The following is a 25660-nucleotide window of genomic DNA, read 5'->3' as shown; positions in this document are numbered from 1 at the left end:
TGTAACGAGAGCTGTATAACTCATCTTCTACCTTAGGCCACGAACTTAGCAATCACCCCTGCTGTGGACACTTTCTGAAGGTCCAAGATCTGACATGTTCCACGACCGCTGGACTAAGTGTGTAAATGTAGGAGGGCACTATGTTGAAAAATAAATGTGCTAGGTTTTCTAAAATTGACTCCTCCTACCTTAGGCCACGAACTTATCAATCACCCCTTGTATGTCTTGCTCCTCTTTTTCAGAGGCAATTTCTTTGCCTAATCTAATTTTAATTCAGGCTTGAGAGTCCTGACCTAAAATCACAATTGTTCTGCCGCTTTTTCCTATATTATTGATAGTGTACACAAAGAGCAGTGCGGTGGATGATGTCAGGTCACTAACAGTGTTCAAAATAGATCTTACAGTCTTTAATTCTAGAACAAAGGATACCTCGTGCGCTTGAGATCCAATAGCTAAAGTACATTATTCAAGAACACTGAAAAATCACAAGAATTTTTTTCTAATAAATGTGTACGTTTATCTTTAGGTTTATAGGAACATTGGGTACCATTACAATTAAATGTAAAGATCTCCGTATTATCCAATTGGACATTCCTGGCATGGATGAATGTTTAAACATTGCTAGTTCTATTGAGGTGAGATTTATTCTTATTTTTGTGTTGCAATTATTATTGAAACACTATTTCTCTGATACGACTTTATATAAAGGATTAGTTTTTGTACCTGTAGTTTTAGTGATCAATGTGGTATGTATTTGATGAAAGGTATTATTCTTTTCTGGTCCAGTGTTTACCATAGATCTAACTTCAGCTCACCCTTATTGCTATCGATAAATATTTCATGGTCTGTTTTAAGTCTGTTTAAGTAATGGCCTCGATATTATGGATAGATTTGGTTAAATTTTGAATGTACCAAATTGGATTGAAGCTTTTTCATTTTGGATTTGCGTGGCTTAGATTCATTGATCTTGCTAGAATTTAGATTTCAAGTTCCACTCAATAATATTAAGTTGGACTCTGATAATGTGAGCAACAATTAATGGTTAAAGAATACACTAATTGAATATACTGGACAATGAAGATATTCAATAGCTGTACAAGTATTTACAAGGTTTTCTGTGGATAAGTAGTTAAAATATTCCAAATGAGTAGAAATCCAATGTTGCAAAAAAAAACTTCCAAGTTCAGTTTAACATCTGTACTATTCATTGATCCTACCATAACAGGGCAACTGTTATGTTGCCCTAATTGTCACAGCACTTCTGTTCCAACTTTCTTCTAATACTTCATCTGTCACCAAAACACAGAAAAATCAAAATTCTTATGTAGCTGAAAAATTACAGTGCTGTAGCCTTCTGGCTTTTATTAAATTTTTTGAGGGCAGTCAATTTGTGCTAACTTCAATTCAAAATACTTAGCATCAATGCAATAGAACTTTTAAGTTGGATGGATTGTTCATATGGATACCTGCATGATAGTTTTTAAAAGGAATTGTGTAAATATATTGAGGTTAAGAAAATAAGTTGGATATGGTTGAAGAACTAGATACTGCTTTGAAAATTGATAGGCTAGTGATTTTACTAGATTGACAGGCTAGTTTGCTCATTTTCATTGTTAAAATGATGCAAGTACAGTATTAAATTCCATATTGTAATTATAATTTTTCTCACTTTTGTGGGAGTTGATGCAAATTAGTTAAATGTGCCAGTCCTGAAAAGGGAAAATAACTTTGGTGGTGGTGACTATCATTTTTAACTGACCATGGTCTCCTACCCTCTCTAAGTATTCACTCTGAAAATGTAAGAGGATTTCTCCCATTTCCTATCTGCATGCCTCTGCTTTTGGACACTATTCCATCTTCTTTTGGAGCAGCACTTCAAGCAGAACATTCTAGACCCTAAGGTCTTGCTTTGTAAAGAAAAAAAATCTTCATGTCACTTTGAGCTTATTTGTCAATCACTGTTATTCTGGTTTTTGACCCAAACACCACCGGGAACAGATGCTCTATATTCACTTTTTTAATGATTTTAGATTTAGGTAGTGCTGCTATAATATGTTTCCATAACAAGAATTGGATATGCACCATATGTATAAGCAATGGTGAATGAGGAAACACTATTTAACACAGTCAGTATTACGGTGGAGTAAGTAGAATTACAGAGGCATGAGAAGTACTGGCCAAAGTTGAATGAAAGGAGACACTAGCAGAGATGACTTACTTAAGCCCATCACCTGTACTGGAGCATAGGCCACCGACAGCAGTTCGACGGAGTCCTCTGTCCTGGGCCAGTCTTTCAAGTTCTCCCCAGGTGTAGCCTATCTTCGTGGTGTATCTTTCCTCTCCCAGGGATGAGGTCTTTGGAACATCTGTTGACGTTTCTGTAGCACTGAGTTTTTATGGGATGGGGTTGCTAGCCCCATGCAAACCCTCCTCCTTTCGTAGTTGGGCTTGGGACCATCCGTGGTGAAGTTAGCAAAACAGCAACGGCTGGAGTTTCTGGGAGCAATTCTGAAGGTGTGGGTTTGGAGGTGGCATGGTTCCAGAGGATTGGAGAGCTGCAAATGTTACACCACTCTTTATACAGGAAGGGAGGCAGAACAATGGAAATTATAGAAGATAATGCTGTCGGCGGCCTATGCTCCAGTACAGGTGATGGGCTTAAGTAAGTCATCTCTGCTAGTGTCTCCTTTCAATCAACTTTGGCCAGTACTTCTCATGCCTCTGTAATTTAGAAGATTGAGGGGGGATCTGATTGAAACGTATAAAATCCTAAAGGGATTGGACAGGCTAGATGCAGGAAGATTGTTCCCGATGTTGGGGAAGTCCAGAACGAGGGGTCACAGTTTGAGGATAAAGGGGAAGCCTTTTAGGACCGAGATTAGGAAAAACTTCTTCACACAGAGAGTGGTGAATCTGTGGAATTCTCTGCCACAGGAAACAGTTGAGGCCAGTTCATTGACTATATTTAAGAGGGAGTTAGATATGGCCCTTGTGGCTAAAGGGGTCAGGGGGTATGGAGGGAAGGCTGGTACGGGGTTCTGAGTTGGATGATCAGCCATGATCATACTGAATGGCGGTGCAGGCTTGAAGGGCCGAATGGCCTCCTCCTGCACCTATTTTCTATGTTTCTATGTTTTTCTATAGGCCAGTTAGCCTGTCTTCAGTGGTTGGGAGGTATTGGAGTCCATTATTAAGAGTGAGGTTTTGGGTTACTTGGATGCACGTGATAAAATAGGCCAAAGTCAGCAAGGTTTTTGGAAGGGAAATCTTGTCCGACAAATCTGTTGGAATTCTTTGAGGAAATAACAGGCAAGATAGACAAAGGAGAGTCAGTGGATGTTTACTTGTCCTTTGACAGGGTGCCACACTTGAGGCTACTAGCATGGATAAAGCAGTGGCTGATTGGCAGGAGGCAAGGAGTGAGAATAAAGCAAGTGGACCTTTTCTGGTTAATAGTGGTGTCCTGCAGGGGTCAGTGGTGGAACCACTTCTTTTCACATTGTATGTCAATGATTTAAATGACGGAATGGATAGCTTTGTGGCCAAGATTGCGGATGATACGAAGAAGGGTTGAGGATTGGGTAGCGTTGAAGAAGCAGGTAGTCTGCAGAAGGACTTAGACTGATTAGCAGAATGGTCAGAGAAGCAGCTGATGGAATACAGTGTAGGGAACTGTATGGTCATGCTTTTAGGAAAAGGAATAAAGGCAAGGGTTATTTTCTAAACACAGAAAATTCAGAAATTAGAGGTGCAAAGTGACTTGGGAGTCCTCGTGCAGATTCCCTAAAGGTTCACTTGCAGGTTGAGCCAGTGGTACAAAATGGAAATGCATTGTTAGCGTTCATTTTGAGGGGACTAGAATATAAAAACATAATTTTGATTGAATTGAGAGTTACTTTGGAAATTGACAAAAATAGAAAAAGTTGTCTGAGAGGTGGGAACAGTTTTGGAAAAAAGTTCCTTTTTCCATGTAACCGCCCCACAGTAATCTGACAGCGCTGTCTCTTATGTGGGCTACTAGTTTCACCATGGGAGGCCATTGATAACTGACCAGCATTTGCTTCCGCTAACTCTTGTGTGAGGATGCTTTATCAAACAGTCAGACGTACAACTTTCATATTTAGCTCACGGTAACAAAATAAACTTGTAGGTAAAAAAAAACCTTTAAAAAATCTTGCAGGAAAAAAATAACTTTTTTTTGCGAATCTCAAGCTCTAGCCCCCAACCTAATTTTTCTCATTGTAATAACATGGTTTTCTATAACATAAAGTTTTTTTAGGAATGCAACCATCACGTCCTTGAAGTCTTCTGCTCTGCTCTTCACAGTTCATTGTGCTCCTGAGAACTGAAAATTATGCCTTATGAAGTGGTAGTGACCTTCCCACCAATAACTAGGGATCTCCATAACATAATTCCCCGCCACCGTGTTGATCCCTGTTGCCCTTGTGTTACAGCAGAGTGTGGGATGGGTGGTGTTTGGTTCCTAGGAAACAGGCCATGTTATATAATTTTCAGTAATGTGGAACTGTGGTATCTATGCATGCATCATTAAATGAGTTGCAAGAAAAGTTGTCTTTATTTACTTTTTATGGCACATAAGTAAGCATGAACTTTATTCAATACCTCAAATTTTTGAATTCTCTATAAGTTATTTCTGTTGCACTAGTGGGCATAATGCAGGGCTTGCCTGTACCTGTTTTAAATAAGTGTCTTAGCTTTTACAGTTTTCCAGTCATTAAGTACCTTGGCTATATAGATGTCCAGAAGATAATTTCTGTAACAGCCCTCCTCTCTCTCCCTACTCATTCCTTGTTTCTCTGTATTCACTTTTTCAATACCCTTAATGATCTTGGCCCTCCTATCATTCAGGTGTTTTATCCACAAGTGCATCAGGCCTTTCCAGGATAATTTTTTTATCAATTTTTCTACCTCCTTGTACTATTTGAACTGCAGCTTTTTACTCAGTCTCTGGTATTATCATCATCATGCCGATGTTAAGCAATCACTCGAGCAGTGCAGTGATTAGAAAACAAGGAACAGCTTACCTCAATGCCTTTCTAATCATTCTCGGGGATGTCTATCAGGTTTGTTTGAAGAAATTGCTGCCTAATTATCAACATATCAGCTGCAGCACAATCGAGCACTGTTATGCTACGATTAGGACTGCTTGCAGTCCCTTCCCTAGATCACATCTCAGAAAATCTGTCCTCCTACCTGTATACAGGCAGTGGATAAAGAGCAAGACTCCAGAGATAACAAAGAAGTGCTCACAGGAGGCAGAGAATTGGCTATGGGATTGCTTCAAGTCAGTGGACTGGGCCATGTACAAGGACTTGTCAGATCTGCTGAGGGTCATTCAGGTTTAGTGACCAAGTAAAATACAATAGGTGAAATAGCAATTTCATTCAAACTTGCATCACTGAAGAACGCTCAACAGCTTTGGCAGGGCACGAATGTTACATCTCCTCCAAAGTGAAAACAATCGACGGAGATAACAAGAACATTTCAGTGCCAGGTGAGCTCAATGCCTTTTATGCTCTCTTTGACTGTCAAAACGTGAAGAATATTCATAAACTTCACAGTCCCTGATGACCTTGTGATTTCGGTCTCTGAGGTCGATGTGAGAACATCCTTCACGAGGGTGAACCTACAGAAAGCATCTGGACAGGGTTCCTGGCCCAGTACTCCAGACCTGTGCTGATCATCTCGCTGGAGCGTTCACTGACATCTTTAACCTCTCGCTTTGGCAATCTGAGGTGCTCACCTGCCTCATTGACTATCGACTTCATCATAGTCATACTTTATTGATCCCGGGGGAAATTGGTTTTCGTTACAGTTGCACCATAAATAATTAAATAGTAATAAAACCATAAATAGTTAAATAGTAATTTGCAAATTATGCCAGGAAATAAGTCCAGGACCAGCCTATTGGCTCAGGGTGTCTGACCCTCCAAGGGTCATTGGCCACAGGCAGGAATGACTTCCTATGACACTCTGTGTTGCATATGGGTGGAATGGGTCTCTGGCTGAATGTACTCCTGTGCCCAACCAGTACATTATGTAGTGGATGGGAGACATTGTCCAAGATGGCATGCAACTTGGACAGCATCCTCTTTTCAGACACCACCGCCAGAGAGTCCAGTTCCATCCCCACAACATCACTGGCCTTACGAATGAGTTTGTTGATTCTGTTGGTGTCTGCTACCCTCAGCCTGCTGCCCCAGCACACAACAGCAAACATGATCGCACTGGCCACCACTGACTCGTAGAACATCCTCAACATCGTCCGGCAGATGTTAAAGGGCCTCAGTCTCCTCAGGAAATAGAGACGGCTCTGACCCTTCTTGCAGACAGCCTCAGTGTTCTTTGACCAGTCCAGTTTATTGTCAATTTGTATCCCCAGGTATTTGTAATCCTCCACCATGTCCACACTGACCCCCTGGATGGAAACAGGGGTCACCGGTACCTTAGCTCTCCTCAGGTCTACCACCAGCTCCTTAGTCTTTTTCACATTAAGCTGCAGATAATTCTGCTCACACCATGTGACAAAGTTTCCTACCGTAGCCCTGTTCTCAGCCTTATCTCCCTTGCTGATGCATCCAACTATGGCAGAGTCATCTGAAAACTTCTGAAGATGACAAGACTCTGTGCAGTAGTGGAAGTCTGAGGTGTGAATGGTGAAGAGAAAGGGAGACAAGACAGTCCCCTGTGGAGCCCCAGTGCTGCTGATCACTCTGTCGGACACACAGTGTTGCAAGCACACGTACTGTGGTCTGCCAGTCAGGTAATCAAGAATCCATGATACCAGGGAAACATCCACCTGCATCGCTGTCAGCTTCTCCCCCAGCAGAGCAGGGCGGATAGTGTTGAACGCACTGGAGAAGTCAAAAAACATGACCCTCACAGTGCTCGCTGGCTTGTCCAGGTGGGCGTAGACACAGTTCAGCAGGTAGACGATGGCATCCTCAACTCCTAGTCAAGGCTGGTAGGCGAACTGGAGGGGATCTAAGTGTGGCCTGACCATAGGCCGGAGCAGCTCCAGAACAGGTCTCTCCAGGGTCTTCATGATGTGGGAGGTCAATGCCACCGGTCTGAAGTCATTGAGGCCACTGGGGCGCGGCATCTTCGGCACAGGGACGACGCAGGACGTCTTCCACAGCACAGGAACCCTCCGGAGCCTCAGGCTCAGGTTGAAGACATGGCGAAGTACTCCACATAGCTGAGGGGCACAGGCTTTGAGCACCCTGGTACTGACACCATCCGGTCCTGCAGCCTTGCTTGGGTTGAGACGTTTCAGCTGTCTTCTCACCTGTTCAGCTGTGAAGCCCACCGTGGTGGTTTCATGTGGGGAAGGGGTATAGTCATGAGAGCAGGGTGGGGGACTGTGAAGAGGGGTTGGAGGGGAGAGTGGAATATGTGTTGGTTGGGGGCCGACAACAGATGACTCATGTGGGGGATGGGCAGGGGCCACAATGTCAAATCTGTTAAAGAACAGGTTAAGTTCATTGGCCCTGTCCACACTGCCTTCAGCTCCTCTGTTGCTAGTTTGCCGGAACCCAGTGATGGTCCTCATCCCCCTCCAGACCTCTCTCATGTTGTTCTGTTGGAGTTTCCACTCAAGCTTCCTCCTATACCTGTCTTTAGCCTCCCTGATCCTGTCTTTCAGGTCCCTCTGTATTGCCCTCAGCTCCTCCCTATTTCCATCTCTAAACACCCTCTTTTTAGCGTTCAGGAGGTCCTTAATGTCCTTTGTTACCCATGGCTTGTTATTTGAATAACAAAGGATAGTTCTTGTCGGAACATTGCAGTCCACACAGAAGTTGCTGTAATCAGTGATGCACTCTGTGAGCCCATCAATATCTTCTCCATGTGGCTCACAGAGTGCCTGCCAGTCTGTCACCTCAAAACAATGGAATAACTGGGACCTTTTCAGAATGGCAGGCAGTGACTAGTGGGATACCACAAGGCTTAGTGCTGGGACCCCAGTTGTTTACAATATATATTAATGACTTGGATGAGGGAATTAAATGCAGCATCTCCAAGTTTGCGGATGACACGAAGCTGGGCAGCAGTGTTAGCTGTGAGGAGGGTGCTAAGAGGATGCAGGGTGACTTGGATAGGTTAGGTGAGTGGGCAAATTCATGGCAGATGCAATTTAATGTGGATAAATGTGAGGTTATCCACTTTGGTGGCAAAAACAGGAAAACAGATTATTATCTGAATGGTGACGATTAGGAAAAGGGGAGGTGCAACGAGACCTGGGTATCATTATACACCAGTCATTGAAAGTGGGCATGCAGGTACAGCAGGCAGTGAAAAAGGCGAATGGTATGCTGGCATTTATAGCAAGAGGATTCGAGTACAGGAGCGGGGAGATACTACTGCAGTTGTACAAGGCCTTGGTGAGACCACACCTGGAGTATTGTGTGCAGTTTTGGTCCCCTAATCTGAGGAAAGACATCCTTGCCATAGAGGGAATACAAAGAAGGTTCACCAGATTGATTCCTGGGATGGCAGGACTTTCATATGATGAAAGACTGGATGAACTAGGCTTATACTCATTGGAATTTAGAAGATTGAGGGGGGATCTTATTGAAACGTATAAAATCCTAGAGGGATTGGACAGGCTAGATGCAGGAAGATTGTTTCCGATGTTGGGGAAGTCCAGAACGAGGGGTCACAGTTTGAGGATAAAGGGGAAGCCTTTTAGGACCGAGATTAGGAAAAACTTCTTCACACAGACAGTGGTGAATCTGTGGAATTCTCTGCCACAGGAAATAGTTGAGGCTAGTTCATTGGCTATATTTAAGAGAGAGTTAGATATGGCCCTTGTGGCTAAAGGGATCGGGGGTATGAAGGGAAAGCTGGTACAGGATGCTGAGTTGGATGATCAGCCATGATCATACTGAATGGCGGTGCAGGCTTGAAGGGCCGAATGGCCTACCTCTGCACCTATTTTCTATGTTTCTGTGTTTAACCCTGGAGCGCCTCATAAGCCTCCTCCGACCATTTCCTCACTGTCCTCGAGGTTGCAGGTTTACTCTTCACCAGAGGCACGTAGCAGGGTTTTGGATGCACCAGGTTGTGATCTGACCTTCCCAATGGGGGGAGCGGAGAGGAGCTGTATGCATCCTTAACATTAGCATATATCGAATCCAGAGTCCTCTCCCCTCTGGTTGTACAGCTGACGTACTGCGTGAAGTTGGGCAGTGTTCTAGCCATGGTAACATGGTTGAAGTCACCCAAGATGGTAATGAGGGCACTCGGGTGCTGAGTTTGTAATCTGGCTATGACGGTGTAAATGATGGGTTGACAGAGGGAGGGATGTACACAACAACCACAATTGCATGCGAGATTTCCCTTGGCAAATAATATGGGCAGAGTCCAACAGCAAAAAGTTCAGTATCCGGGCTACAAACACAGAGAGGCTAAGGCTGAGAACCTAAGTTTACATTCACTGTGATGAAGTGCTTTGAGAGATTGGGATGAAACATATCAGCTCCTGCTGAGGAGTGACTTTGGTCTGTTCCAATTTGCCTACTATCACATGATGATGGTGGTGTCGACTCAGATCTGAGAGGCCAGCGTCAGGCATTTTCATGCCTTACAAGGTGCAGTTCGAAAGGCCATGTGGGGTGCCACTCCTCGCACAGATATTTTGTAGTATTATTTTACGAGGCCAAGTTGCGAGCTCAACATCAACCCGGCGCGGATGGAGAGCACGCACAGGGGCGGTCTGTCACTGGATCGAACTCGGGAACCTCCGTTCTCGAGCCCGGTGCTGATCTCACTGCGCCACCAGCCGACCTACTATCACAACAGGTCAACAACAGATGCCATTTCATTGGCTCTTCACTCAACCCTGGAATAGCAGGACATTGAAGATGCATACATCAGGATGCTCTTCATTGAATACAACTCTGCATTTAATACTGTCATCCCCTCAAATCTAATCAATAAGCTCCAAGACCTGGGCCTCAGTATCTCCTAGTGCAGCTGAATCCTTGATTTCCTCATTTGCAGACTCCAGTCATTTTGGATTGGCAACGGCCTCGCCTCCAAAAAGCAATCAGCACAGGTGCAACATGAAGCTGTGTACTTAGTCCCCTGCTCTACTTGCTTTATACTTAGGACTGAGAGGCTAAGCACAGTCCAGTGCCACAAGTTTGCGGACGATACCACTGTCATTGGCTGGCTGAATCAAAGGTGGTGTATAATCTGGCTGAGTGCTGCCACAACAACAAACTCTCACTCAATAACAGCAAGACTAAGGAGCTGATTATTGACTACAGGAGGAAAAAACTGGAGGTCCATGAGCAAGTCCTCATCAGTAGAGAGAGGTCAGCAATTTTAAATTCATCAGTGTATCATTTCAGAGGGTCCAGCACGTAAATGCAATGTGAAGAAAGCTCAGCAGCACTTCTACTTTCTTAGAAGTTTGTAAAGATTTGGCATGTCATTTAAAACTTTGTCAAACTTGTATAATATGCAGTGGAGAGTATGTTGACTGGTTGCATCACAGCCTGGTATAAATACCAATGGCCTTGGATGGAAAATCCTGCAAAAAGTAGTGGATGTGGCCGAGTCTATCACGGGTAAAGCCCTCCCCACCATTGAGCGCTGTTGCAGAAAAGTAGTATCTATCATCAGAGACCCTCACCATCTAGGCCATGATCTCTTCCCAGTATTCATCAGGAAGGAGACACATGAGTCTCAGGACCCACACCACCAAATATTGGAACAGTTATTGCCCCTTAACTATCAGGCTCTTGAACCAGTGGGGATAACTTCACTCAGCCCAATACTAAACTGTTCCCACAATCGATGGACTCACTTTCAAGGACACTTCATCTCATGTTCTTGATAATTATTATTGCTTATTTATTATTATTATTTTAGATAGATGGTTTATTGATCCCAAAGGAAATTACAGTGACACAGTAGCATTACAAGTGCACAGATATACAAATATTAGTAGACAAATAGAGAGACTAAAAAATAAATTACCTCAAACAGTCTCTAACGGGAGGACGTCATCACTTCCCCACCTATAGGCTGACTTATTATAGAGTCTAATGGCTGAGGGCAAGAATGACCTCATATAGCAGTGCAGTTGCGTTACTAAAAGTGCTCCTCTGTTCAGCCAAGTTGGTATGCAGAAGGTGAGAATTATTTTCCAGAATTGTCAGGATTTTCCATAGGGTCCTTTGTTCTACCATAGCCCATAGTGTGTCCATTTTGATTCCTATAACAGATCTAGCCTTTCTAATCAGTTTATTGAGCCTGTTGGCCTCACTTGTGTTGATGCCATTGCCCCAGCACACCACCACATAGAAGATTGTACTGGCGACAACAGACTGGTAGAACATGTGAAGGAGATGCCTGCATACTCCAAATGACCTCAGTCTCCTCAGGAAGTAGAGGCAATTCTGACCCTTTTGTACACAACAACTTTGTTGGTGCTCCACTCATCCAGGTGCACCCCCAGCTACTTACAGGTCCTCACCATCAGGGAGCAGTGCAGGCTTAGTCCTCCTAAAGTCCATCACCATCTCCTTTGTCTTCCTGATGTTGAGCTGTAGATGATTTAGCTTGCACCATTTGACAAAGTCCTCCACCAGGGCCCTGTATTCATCCTCCCATCCTTCCTTTCTACACCCAACTATTGCTGAATCATCAGAGAATTTCTGCAGATGACATGGCTCAGTGTTGTATCTAAAGTTCAAGGTATACAGGATTAACAGGAAGGGAGCCAATACAGTCCCTCGTGGGGCCCCTGTGCTGCTTTATAGCCATGTCTGACATGCAGTTCTGAAGCCGCACGAACTCTTATGTAGTCCATTATCCAGGATACAATAGAAGTGCCAACTTGTATTGAATGGAGTTTTACCCCCAGCAATGAGGGCTGTATTGCATTGAAGGCACCAGCGAAATCAAAAACCATGATCCTCACAGTGCTGCCCTGCTTATCCAAATGGCTCTGTTCAGCAGGGAGGTGACAGTACTGTCGACTCCAATGTGTTCTGGTAAGCAAACTGCAGAGGATCAGGTGCTGATCTGACCAGGGGTCAGAGGAGAGCCAGGACCAGCCTCTCCAGGATCTTCATGATGTGTGAGGTCAGGGCTACTGGACTGCGGTCATTCAAGACTTTGGTTGGCCCTTGGGTACTGGGACCACACATGGTGTTTTCCACATAGTCGGGACCCTTTCCAGGCTGAGAGTCAGATTGAAACTGTGCTGAAGAACTTCGCACAGCTGCTCAGCACACTCCTTCGGGTCTTGGCTTTCACATCATCTAGTCCACATGCTTTGCCATCTCTGAGCTTCCCCAGAGCCCTTCTCACCTGCTCAGAAGTGAAGGTGAGTCCATGATGACGGGGGGAGGTGAAGATCAGGACGATAGCAGTTGGTATATGGAGGCATGGATGGTAGGTGCTTGGGCAAGGAGGGGATTTAGACAGTGGTAGTCTGTGTTGTTCATCCACGTGTTGAGGTGAGAGGAGATGAGGTGTTGGTGTTGAGGGAGCATTGGGTGCCTTGGCACCTGGGCTGGTGTGCTGAGGGAGGTGTTCACAGAAGGGCAATTGTCAAATCTATTGAAGAATTGGTTGAATTCATTAGCCCATTCATGGCTGCATTCTGAGGCTGTACAGCTCGGCTTATGGTGTTCATGCCTCTCCACACCTTTCATCTGCTATTATGCCCAAACTTGTTCTCCAGCTCTCTCTTGTATTCCTGTTTAGACACCTTGATCTTCTCCTTTAGCTCCCTCTGCATGTTTCAATTCCTCCCTATCTCCTGATCTAAAGGCTCTCTTTTCGTGTTTGAGAAGAGCCTGTGCTTGTGCTTATTATTTTATGCTTCTGTTTATTTATTGTGGATGCCCTCAAGGAAATAAATCTCACGGTTCTATATGGTGACATATACTGTATGTACTTTGATAATAAATAGGACCCTAAGATATAGGAGCAGAATCATGCTGTTTGCCTCATCAAGTCTTCTCCACCTTTCCATCATGGCGGATTTATTATCCCTCATAGCCCCATTCTCCTGCCTTCTCACTGAAGCTTTGACACCCTGATTAATCAAGAACCTATCAAACTCTGCCTTAAATATACCCAATATCTTGTCTGCTCAGTCATCTGTGGCAATGAATTTCACAAATTCATCATCCTCTAGCAAAAGAAATTTTTCCATATCTCTGTTCTAAGTGCATGTCTCTTTATTTTGAGGCTGTGCCTTCGGGTCATAGACTCAACCACAACAGGAAACATCCTCACCACATCCGCTCTATCTAAACACGAGGAATTCTGCAGATGCTGGAAATTCAAGCAACATACATCAAAGTTGCTGTCGAAGTGTCCTGACAAAGGTTCTCGGCCTGAACCGTCGACTGTACCTCTTCCTAGAGATGCTGCCTGGCCTGCTGTGTTCGCCAGCATCTTTGATGTGTGTCCACTCTATCTAAGCCTTTCAATATGCAATAGCTTCAATGATTTACCCTCCCCACCCCCCCCCAATTGTTCTAAACTCCAGCTAGTACGGGCCCAGAGCCATCAACGGCTCCTCATACATTAACTCTTTTATTCCTGGGGTCATTCTCATGAATCTCCTCTGGACCTTCTCCATCACTAGCACATCTTTTAGATAAAGGGCTCAAAACTGTTCACAGTACTCCAAATGTGGTCTGACCAATGCCTTATAAAGCATCAGTATTACATCCTTGCTCTTATATTCTAGTTCTCTCGAAATGAATGCTAACATTGTATTTGCCTTTCTTATCATTGACTCATCCTGTAAGTTAACGCTTAGTGAATCCTGCTCAAGGGCTCCCAAATCCCTTTGTACCTCTGATTATTGAATTTTCTCCCCTTTTCGAAAACAGACCATGCCTTTATTCCTTCTACCATAGTGCATGACCATGCACTTCCCTCCTCTATTTTCCATTTATCACTTCCTTGCCTTCCCTCAATCTGTCTTTCTGCAGACTCTGTGGTTCCTCAACCCTACCTGCCCCTCCAGCTATCTTCATACCATCCACAAACTTGGCCACAAAGCATCAATTCCTTCATCCAAATCACTGACATACAATATAAAAAGCGGTCCCAACATGACACCTGTGGAACCAGCAGCCAACCAGAAAAGGCTCCCTTTATTCCCAGCCTTTGCCACTCAGCTAATCATCTGTCCAGGAGTGTTTTTTGCAGTAATACCATGGGCTCTTGTTAAACAGCCTCATGTGTGGCACCTTGTCAAAGGTCTTTTAAAGATCCAAATAAACAAAATCCATTGGCTGTCGTTGTCTATCCTTCCTGTAATTTCTTCAAGAAATTCCAATAAACTTGTCAGGCAAGATTTCCCCTTAAAGAGACCATGCTGACTTTAGCCTATTTTATCATGTGACTCCAAGTGCCCTGAAACCTCATCCTTAATAACATACTCCCAGATCTTTCCATTCACTGGTGTCCTGCTAACTGACATAAAATTTCTTTTCTTCCACCTCTCTTCTTTTTTAAAGAGTGGAACGACATTATTTGCAATTTTCTGGTCCTCTGGAACTGTTACAGAATCTAGTGATTCTTGTAAGATCATTACTAATGTCCCACAATTTCTTTAGCTACCTCTTTCAGAACTTTGGGGTGTAGTCCATCTGGTCCAGGTGACACATCAGCTTTCAGACTTTTCAGCTTCCCAAGCATCTTCTTAGTAATAGCAATGACACTCACTTCTGCCTCAGAACACATTCTAATTTCTGGCATTCTGCAGAAATTAGAATTAGTGTCTTCCACAGTGAAGACGTACGCAATGTACTTATTAAGTTCATCCACCATTTCTGTGTCCCCCATTAGTACCTCTCCAGCATAATTTTCTGGCAGTTTGATATTGCTCTCATCTCTCTTTTACTCTTTACATATCTGGAAAAGAAAATCTTGTACCCTCTTTTTTTTTATTGGCTAGCTTACCTTCTTTTTCATCTCTTTTCTCTTTATAGGTTTTTTTACTTGCCTTCTGTTGGTTTTTAAAAGCTTCCCAATCCACTACCTTCCCATTAATTTTTGCTCTTTTATATGGCCCCTCTTTTGCTTTTGTGCTGTCTTTGACTTCCCCTGTCAGCCATGATTGTCTTACCCTCCCTTTAGAATACTTCTTTGTCTTTGCAATGTGTCTTGCCTGTGCCTTCTGAATTGCTCCTAGAAATCCAGTCATTGTTGCTTTGCCATCATCCCTGCTAGTGTCCCCTTCCAATCAACTTTGGCCATCTTGTTATAAGTGAGGAAACAGATTCGATGGGTCTCAAAGGCGAGGACTCTGGACACAGTCTTGGTAGTAAAGGATTTTATTTACAGAAGGCAAACGTGGGAAAATGGCAACAAAAGCAACACGCACACACAATTTACGGTAGTCGGATCAGCAATAAAACACACAGACAATAAGTAAAATTGCGTTGGAACAAAGTGCCCGCATGCGCGTGCACACCCCCCAAGGGAAAAGTCAATACAATACCTGACACCCTTGACTCTGTGCAGACACGGCTGTTATGATATTAAGGATGATACCCACACCCCTAACCCTACTCAATGCACAACTCACCAACGGCAGGGTGGTCCCTCGGAGGTAGCAAAAAAGAGAGAGGGTCGAGCACACGTGGCTTCCTTTATAGTGCAGCAGGACTGATGAGTCCAGCCCAGGTGATTCACAGGGAAGCCAATGGCTTGGTGCCAGCAGGGTTAAGCTGATTACAAAGGCCAGTTGCCCGAGGTCAAGTACAAGGTTAATTAAAGGGCCCAATGGTTAGGTGTGCATTGATGGGCGAGGAGGGGTCAAACCTTGATTGGCAGGTGGCATGTCGTTCGACCAGGTAAATGGGCAGTGCTGTCACGTGACAGTCACGACCCCTCCAATACACATCTGCTCTCTCATGCTTCTATAATTTACTTTACTCCTCTGGTATACTGATATATCCAATTTTACCTTCTCCTCAGACTGCAGGATGAATTCTGTCATATTTTGATCACTTCCTCCTAAGGGTTCTAATACCTTATGTTCCCTATTCAAATCTGGGCCATTCTCCAAGTGGGCTCAACCATAAGCAGTTCTAAAAAGCTACTTCATGGAATTTGTAGACTCCCTCTTTCTTGAGATCCAGTACCAACCTTATTTTTTCCAATCAGCCTGCATATTGAAATCCCCTATGATTATCACAACATTGCCCTTATTACATGCCTTTTCTATTTCTCGATTTCTAGGCCTTGTTCTAGCTACTGTTTAGAGGCCTGTATATAATTCCCTTCAGGGTCTTTTTTTCTTACAGTTCCTTAATTCTACCCACAGGGATTCTACATCTCCTGATCCCATGTCACTTCTTTCTAAGGATTTGATTTCATATTTTAACCGGCAGAGCCACGGCACCTCCTCTGCCTGCCTGTCCTTTCGGTACAATGTGTATCCTTGTTCGTAAAACTCCCAACTATGCTCTTTTTCTCAGCCACGACTAGTACCTGCCAATCTCTTAACTGCGTGATTATCTGCTTTATTCCATGTACTGCATGCATTCAAATATACCTTTAGTCTCTATTCATCATCCTTTTCAATTCTGGCCCTGTTACACATTAATTCATCCCACTGACTGCAATTTTACTCTAGTATTGCCTGTCTTTTCTCACACTGTTACTACACACTGCATCTAGTGCATCCAATCCTAAGCCCTATCACTCTGGTTCCTATCCCCCTGCCAAAGTAGTTCAATCCACCCCCCCACACACAAACAGATCTAGAAAACCTGCCCCGCAAGGAGGCCCCCCCTTGGATTCAGGTGTCCTTGTTGTACAGGTCATGCCCAGAAGAGATCCCAATAATCTAGAAATCTGAAACACTGCCCCCTGCATCAATTTCTCAGTCATGCATTCATCTGCAAAACCATCCTACTCATGCTTCACTGGCACAAGGCACAGGAAGCAATCCAGAGATTACTAGCCTGGAGGTCCTTCTTTTCAGCTTTCTACCTAACTTCCTACATTCTCTCTTTAGGACCTCCTCTCTTCTCCTACCTATGTTGTTGATACCAGTATTAACCACAACTTCCAGCTGTTCACTCTCCCCCTTTAGAATGCTTTGGGCCTGATCTGAGATATCTCTGACCCTGGCACCTGGGAGGCTACGTACTATCTGGTGTCTCTTTCATGTCTACAGAATCTACTATCTGCTTCTCTAATTATGCAGTTTCATAATCATAATACTACTGCACTCCTCTTCTCTCCGTTGCTTCTTTTTATTGGCCCTTGTGGAGTGCCTGGATTGTTAATGATTGCAGCCTACTGAACGGTCCCAAAAGCATCTAAGCTCTTTTTAAACCTCAAATTGTGTCACCAATGAACAACTTTTCACAGTGATTTTAGCCCATTTAAGTTTACTTTGAAACTTGATGATGATTGATGCAAGGCATTTAAAACCTTATTGCGTCCTTTTTTTTTCAAACTGATTTTCCATTTTGGTGTCTGATCAGCCCCAAATCCTTTGCAACCGTTTCCTGTTGATATGCCCTTAGATTATTTCTACATTTCCTTTTAACTTAGCTGACTGCCCTTTTCTGTTCTCGTTTTATCTCTTATTTCCTTTTCTTTTTACTTCCTCTCCTCTGCTTTCTACATACTGTATCTAGTTGTATGTTAACAACCTGTCATATGTTCTTGTTTTCTGCCTCATCTTACATTTTGTCATCATGGAGCTCTGGCTTCTAAGTTCCTTTCTGTTCTCCCTTATAGGAATTTAACTAGACTGTATCTGGAACACCCCTACTTATGGTTGTGTTATTATTGAATTACATTTTTGCCTGCCAGGCTGATTCTAATTATGTAGACCAGGTCTAGTCATATTGAAATTGGCCCTTCTTCAAATGACTGTTTTAACTTTGGAGTGATCTGTAGCTGGACATATAGCTATACTAATAAAAACATAATTACTCTTTCTAGATGTTTCTCTATTGATACTTGTTCCAGAAAATCTAGACCAATGTTTCGCCAGAAATGTACTGGTGAACATGGACCCATCATATAAATATTATTGCAAAGAAAGCATGATAGCGCTTCTACTTCCTCAGGAGTTTGCGGATGTTCGGCATGTCATCAGAAACTTTCACAAACTTCTATAGATGTGTGATGGAAAGTGCGTTGACTGCGTTATAGCCTGGTATGGGAACACCAATGTCTTTGAGCGAAAATCCTACAAAAGGTAGTGGATTTGTCCCAGTACATTATGGGTAAAAACATCCAAACCACTGAGCACATCTACACGAAACGTTGCTGTAGAAAAGCAGCATCAGTCATCAAAGATCCTTACCACGCAGGCCGTGCTCTTTTCTCACTGCTGCATCAGTTAGAAGGTACAGTTACCTCAGGACGTGCACTACCTGATTTTAGAACAGTTACTACCCCTCAACCATCAGGGTCTTGAACAAAAGGGGATAACTACACTCATTTAAGGACCCTTTTATCTTGTTATTTCACACTCATTATTTATTGCTATTTATTTATTATCTGCTTTTGCACAGTTGTTTACAATTTACAGTTACTGTTCTGTAGGTTTGCTAAGTATGCCCGCAGAAAAAGAATCTCAGGATTGTTTGTGGTAACATATATGTACTTTGATAATAAATTTTACTTTGAACTTTGAAGGAAGTTCCTATAAGCTTCTTGAGAAACTCACCATCTTAGTGCATATATTATTGCACATTTCTGCAATTTCCTTACATATTGGTTCCTCAAAATTCCTGGAAAATATCTTAAGTAAATTTTTGCTAAGTGGAATGCATATGGTTTAATTACCAAAAATGAATGAAAAGTAGCGCACTTGACATGTAGCAAAAGTTGTCCTGTTAGTCAAACACAAATGTTAAACATCAGTGATGTAGTAACAAAAATTTATAAATCAAGCAATCTTGAGTCAAAGAGTTCTCTTATCCCAGATTGCAAAAGAACATTTTTTCATAACTCTAATTAGATTGATTTTACATTTGGTTGTTCCAAGGCATCTTGTCTCTCAAACCCAGCAATAATCTTGGTGAAAACAGCAGGTGGTCTCCTTTGATCTTTTTGAATTGCCTTGTATCGAGGAATATTTGGAACTTACTCCTATCCTTGGATCTGTTACTGCCACAGGATCATAATCCCACATAGTTAATTGCAACTGCAACTCATCAGCCTTACTAGATACACTTCTTAGTATTTATAAACTTGACTTAGTTCTGCTATAGTGCAATTTCTGTCACTCATTCGTATCTGCCCAGTTTTGCTTTTTTCTGCGCTGTCTTCCTATAACTAATCCTTCTACCAAATTAGTTTAAAATAGCCCTATAGCACAACCAAACCTTGTGGCAAGGATATTGGTGTTGGGTCCAATGTGTAATCTGTCTTGATGAAGCAGACCCCTTCTCAATGGTCCGCATCCTGCACCATTTTTGGAGCCATGCAATTATCAGGGTGCTCTTCCTACTTTTAAACCTATTGGTATGTAGTGTATGAGTAATACCTTTTGACCTTGTGCTTTCCTTAGTCTGAGTCAGTTCTGAGCATTTTATTTCTTTATTCTGTCTATGACGTTAATACTGACATGGACCATGAGTCATTTCTGGTCATTCACTTCCACCAGTATTTTTAGTAGTACAGTGTTTACTGTTGGCACCAGGTTAGCGTAGATCCTTTGGGCCAAAGTGTAAACGTAACTTTGCTGGATCAAATAACGACAGCACAAAAAGATCATTACTTATCTTTCCACCCGTTTATTTCTTCGAGCTCAGCCGGCGAGTGAGCTTGGACCCGACATCAGGGAAAGAACCTTTCTCATCTCCCCGGTGGTTCTACAAGTTCACTGCCCGATATCAGAATTGTCAGAAGTTATAAGGCCACCGATACAAAAGAACAATCAGTTTGATAACCATTCCGCTCAAGTCAATGGACTATTGATACAAAAGTACAATCAATTTGTTAGACACTCCAGCCACCTTAATTAAGAAAAGAATGTCCTACCTGGTTTGCTGGAGATACAACTTAATTACAAAGATAAGAACATCCATCAAATTTGTGCTTTAATTAAGAAAGGAATGTTCTGTCTAATTTCCATCAGGTACTGCTTTTTATCAAAAAAGGTGTGAAAAGCCCAGAGACATCTGGTGTGGATCTGGGCAAACTTTAATTATCTTGCTCCAAAGAAAGCAGCTGTGAGACATTATTCAAACACACTGCAGTCACAGACATGGTCAATACTGAATCCATTGTTTACAGGGATCTGAGAATTCCCCATTCCCTTAAACTTTATCTAAAGAGTCTGTTTCCATGCAGTATAACTGTATGACTCTAATCCTGTTGGCCACCCACCTGTGTGGGACTTCATTGAAAGAGTGTTTATGTATTTTCAGCTGTTTGGAATCACTTTGTGGAAATGCTTCCTTAATTTTGACACTTCTGCTCCTTTTCTGTACGGTTGGTGCTGTGGTCTCGACTCTGGCTTTACTTTGGACAAAGTACTCTGAATTTGATGACCTCGGGATTTCTTGAATTATCAGCTTACTTACCTCTCTTAATTCCTTCTCTGTCTGATTTTTGACCTACAGGATGAGCATCATCTTAATTGTGCAGTTCGTATTGGACTGCACTGACATCAGCTACTGTTCAAATTTAAAAACTATGAATTCCCTCCTTAAGGTTGTGCAAGACAGATTGATGTATCTTGGAGTTCCCACATGGTGCAAATTATGCACTCCATGAATCTAAGAGGCTGTGCTATGTCTCTATTAATGTAACTCAGCTAATGGAGAAAATACGAAAGTGCCTTTACCATTAGGTGACTGATTATTTTATATGCTGTGAAAGATTTTTAAAGTGCTTTTTTTAATTCTGCAGCACCTCTGCTGTCCAATTTCCTTTCAAGTTCACCTAGTCTCTGTGGCTTGCACTCCTGTTGAATTCACTTTGTCTTTGTCTCCCAAAACTCTTTCCAATTCACTTAGCCTCTGTTCGTGAGTTTGATTTATTGTGACTAAATCTACGCATAGATGCTTTTACTTATAGGGAAAGTCAAACTTGGAGAATTTTTTCAAAGAATCATTTTGTGTGCGTTCCTTGAATTTCCAGCATCTGCAGATTTTCTCGTGTTTGCACTAATTTATTCCTGGAATTTAGGCATTACACTCATGTCCAGTATTCATTGCTTCTCTCAGATTCTGCTCCATAGATGGTACTGGACAGCCTCTTGATAGCAGGAATGCCAAGAAGTCCATGGCAAAGCTATGATATATACATCCATATGATGCCCATCTAGGTGATTAAAGGCTGCAGATTCAAAGGAAGCAGGAAGGTTATAACCTTCTCAAAAGAAACAGGATTGTATTGCTATCCTTTGGAAAAAGAATCAATTTTTTAAAAAGACTTTATCTTGATTATATCTTGACTAGTTAAACGACCCTTCCATATTGGGTAGATAATTCTACAGAAGGCTGCCAATGAAGATAGAATTATCACCAATAGACATAGAATTAAAGAGAACCTTTCAAAAGATTGACCAGGCAATGTTTTAGTGGGTATACCTCAAATTCAGAGGTAAATTTATCAAGCAGATTGATTGAATATATAATACAAATATTTCATGTTTTGCTGTCAATTATATATTATGAAAATGTTAAGCTTTGTAAACCACGGACAGTAAGCGTATTTAATTTTATGATTAACCCTCGATATCAATTTGCTTTAAAAAATAGTGCCTGAGTTATGAAAGAGAAAAAATTACAGACATTTTCAAAAAGTTATTAACCAATTTCTATATTGGCAAGGGGTAAACAATTTAAAATACATAAAATACATCTATCATATAAAGAGGCTTTGAGGAAAGAGAAGCAGAATAAAGGGTATAAAGGTAGTAAGGTAGAAGGGCTAAAGTGCATGTGCTTCAATGCAAGAAGCATCAGGAACAAAGCTGATGAACTGAGAGCTTGGATACATACATGGAATTTTGATGTAGTGGCCATTACAAAGACTTGACTGGCCCAGGGCAGGAATGGATCCTCAATATTCCTGAATTTCACTGCTTTAAAAGGGATAGAGAGGGGGGAAAAGGGGAGGAGGGGTGGCATTACTGGTCAGGGATACTATTACAGCTACAGAAAGGGTGGGTAATGTAGCAGGATCATCTTTTGAGTCAGTATGGGTAGAAATCAGGAGCAGGAAGGGAGCAGTTACTCTACTGGGGGTATTCTATAGGCCTCCTGGTAGCAGCAGAGATACAGAGGGGCAGATTGGGAGGCAGATTTTGGAAAGGTGCAAAAATAACAGGGTTGTTATCATGGGTGACTTTAACTTCCCTAATATTGATTGTCACCTGATTAGTTCCAATGGTTTAGACAGGGCAGAGTTTGTTAAGTGCGTCCAGGACGGATTCTTCTCATAGTATGTTGACAGGCCGACTAGGGAGAATGCCAAACTAGATCTAGTATTGGGTAACGAACCGGGTCAGGTCACAGATTTGTCGGTGGGTGAGCATCTGGGGGACAGTGACCACCACTCCCTGGCCTTTAACATTATCATGGAAAAGGGTAGAATCAGAGAGGACAGGAAAATCTTTAATTGGGGAAGGGCAAATTATGAGGCTATAAGGCTAGAACTCGCGGATGTGAATTGGGATGATGTTTTTGCAGGGAAATGTACTATGGACATGTGATTGATGTTTAGCGATCTCTTGCAGGATGTTAGGGATAAATTTGTCCCGGTGAGGAGGATAAAGAATAGTAGGGTGAAGGAACCATGGGTGACAAGTGAGGTGGAAAATCTAGTCAGGTGGAAGAAGGCAGCATACATGAGGTTTGGGAAGCAAGGATCAGATGGGTCTATTGAGGAATATAGGGTGGCAAGAAAGGAGCTTAAGAAAGGGCTGAGGAGAGCAAGAAGGGGGCATGAGAAGGCCTTGGGGAGTCGGGTAAAGGAAAACACCAAGGCATTCTTCAATTATGTGAAGAACAAAATGATGACAGGAGTGAAGTTAGGAGGATGTGTCTGGAGGCTGTGGAAGTGAGCGAGGTCCTCAATGAATACTTCTCTTAGTATTCACCAATGAGAGGGAACTTGATGAAGGTGAGGACAATATTAGTGAGGTTGATGTTCTGGAGCATGTTGATGTTAAGGGAGAGGAGGTGTTGGAGTTGTTAAAATACATTAGGACGGATGCTGAGGATGCTGTACGAGTCTGTAGTGGCCAGTGCTGTCATGTTTGCTGTTGTGTGCTGGGGCAGCAGGCTGGGGGTAGCAGACACCAACAGAATCAACAAACTCATTCGTGAGGCCAGTGATGTTATGGGGATGGAACTGGGCTCTCTCATAGTGGTGTCTGAAAAGAGGATGCTGTCTAAGTTGCATGCCATCTTGGACAATGTCTCCCATCCACTACATAATGTACTGGTTGGGCACAGGAGTACATTCAGCCAGAGACTCATTCCACCGAGATGCAACACAGAGCGTCATAGGAAGTCATTCCTGCCTGTGGCCATCAAACTTTACAACTCCTCCCTTGGAGGGTCAGACACCCTGAGCCATAGGCTGGTCCTGGATTTATTTCATAATTTACTGGCATAATTTACATATTACTATTTAACTATTTATGGTTCTATTATTATTTATGGTGCAACTGTAACAAAAACCAATTTCCCCCAGGATCAATAAAGTATGACTATGACTAAGACTAAGTCCCCGGGGCCTGACGGAGTATTCCCCAGGCTGCTCCACGAGGCAAGGGAAGAGATTGCTGAGCCTCTGGCTAGGATCTTCATGTCCTCGTGTTCCATGGGAATGGTACCGGAGGATTGGAGGGAGGCGAATGTTGTCCCCTTGTTCAAAAGAGGTAGTCGGGATAGTCTGGGTAATTATAGACGAGTGAGCCTTATGTCTGTGGTGGGAAAGCTGTTGAAAAAGATTCTTAGAGATAGGATCTATGGGCATTTAGAGAATCATGGTCTGATCAGGGACAGTCAGCATGGCTTTGTGAAGGGCAGATCGTGTCTAACAAGCCTGATAGAGTTCTTTGAGGAGGTGACCAGGCATATAGATGAGGGTAGTGCAGTGGATGTGATCTATATCGATTTTAGTAAGGCATTTGACAAGGTTCCACATGGTAGGCTTATTCAGAAAGTCAGAAGGCATGGGATCCAGGGAAGTTTGGCCAGTTGGATTCAGAATTAGCTTGCCTGCAGAAGGCAGAGGGTGGTGGTGGAGGGAGTATATGTGGATTGGAGGGTTGTGACTAGTGGTGTCCCACAAGGATTGGTTCTGGGACCTCTACTTTTCGTGATTTCTATTAACGACCTGGATGTGGGGGTAGAAAGGTGGGTTGGCAAGTTTGCAGACAACACAAAGGTTGGTGGTGTTGTGGATAGTGTAGAGAATTGTCGAAGGTTGCAGAGAGTCATTGATAGGATGCAGAAGTGGGCTGAGAAGTGGCAGATGGAGTTCAACCCGGAGAAGTGTGAGGCGGTACAAACTCCAAGGCAGAGTACAAAGTAAATGGCAGGATACTTGGTAGGGTGGAGGAGCAGAGGGATCTGGGGGTACGTGTCCATAGATCCCTGAAAGTTGCTTCACAGATAGATAGGGTAGTTAAGAAAGCTTATGGAGTGTCAGCTTTCATAAGAGAAGGGATAGAGTTTAAGAGTCGCGGGGTAATGATGCAGCTCTATAAAACCCTGGTTAGGCCACACTTGGAGTACTGTGTCCAGATCTGGTCGCCTCACTATAGGAAGGATGTGGAAGCATTGGAAAGGGTACAGAGGAGATTTACCAGGATGCTGCTTGGTTTAGGGAGAATGCATTATGATCAGGGATTAAGGGAGCTAGGGCTTTACTCTTCAGAGAGTGGTTGGTGCGTGGAGTGCACTGCCTGAGTCAGTGGTGGAGGCAGATACACTAGTGAAATTTAAGAGACTGCTAGACAGGTATATGGAGGAATTTAAGGTGGGGGGTTATATGGGAGGCAGGGTTTAAGGGTCGGCACAACATTATGGGTCGAAGGGCCTGTACTGTGCTGTACTATTCTATGTTCTACGTACATAAACACTCTTTCAATAAAGAGCCACACAGATGGGTGGTCAATAAGATTAGATCAAAGAAACAGTCCTGGCCCAAGAGGTCTATGCTGACCAAGATACTCCATCTAAGTTCCTTGCTCTAAGACACAGGACCTGTTGAATGTTCGTGACATTTCTCACGCTCTGAAACTTTTCGATGATTTTAAGTACCCTGGCCCCCACTGCTTTATTTTCACCATGGATGTCCAGTACCTATATACTTCCATTCCCCCTCAGGAAGGTCTCAAAGCTCTCCGCTTCTTTTTGGAATCCAGACCTAACCAGTTCCCTTCTACCACCACTCTGCTCCATCTAGCGGAATTAGTCCTTACTCTTCGTAACTTCTCCTTTGGCTCCTCCCACTTCCTCCAAACTAAAGGTGTAGCCATGGGCACCTGTATGGGTCCCAGCTATGCCTGCCTTTTTGTTGGCTTTGTGGAACAATCTATGTTCCAAGCCTATTGTGGTATCTGTCCCCCACTTTTCCTTCACTACATCGACGACTGCATTGACGCTGCTTCCTACACGCATGCTGAGCTCGTTGACTTCATTAACTTTGCCTC

General features: G+C 43.0%; 1 protein-coding gene across 1 annotated transcript in view; it reads left to right on the top strand.

Annotated features, from left to right (window-relative positions):
* Nucleotides 1-25660, top strand: part of mtmr9 (myotubularin related protein 9) — a 107210-nt gene that overhangs the window by 4634 nt on the left and 76916 nt on the right. The window contains exon 2 of the mRNA XM_072251430.1: nt 527-635. Coding sequence (XP_072107531.1) covers nt 527-635 — 109 coding nt within the window. The remainder of the gene's footprint in view (nt 1-526; nt 636-25660) is intronic.

Source organism: Mobula birostris, chromosome 2 (assembly GCF_030028105.1).
Source record: "Mobula birostris isolate sMobBir1 chromosome 2, sMobBir1.hap1, whole genome shotgun sequence".
NCBI lineage: Eukaryota > Metazoa > Chordata > Chondrichthyes > Myliobatiformes > Myliobatidae > Mobula > Mobula birostris.
This window is presented reverse-complemented; position numbering and strand designations above follow the sequence as displayed.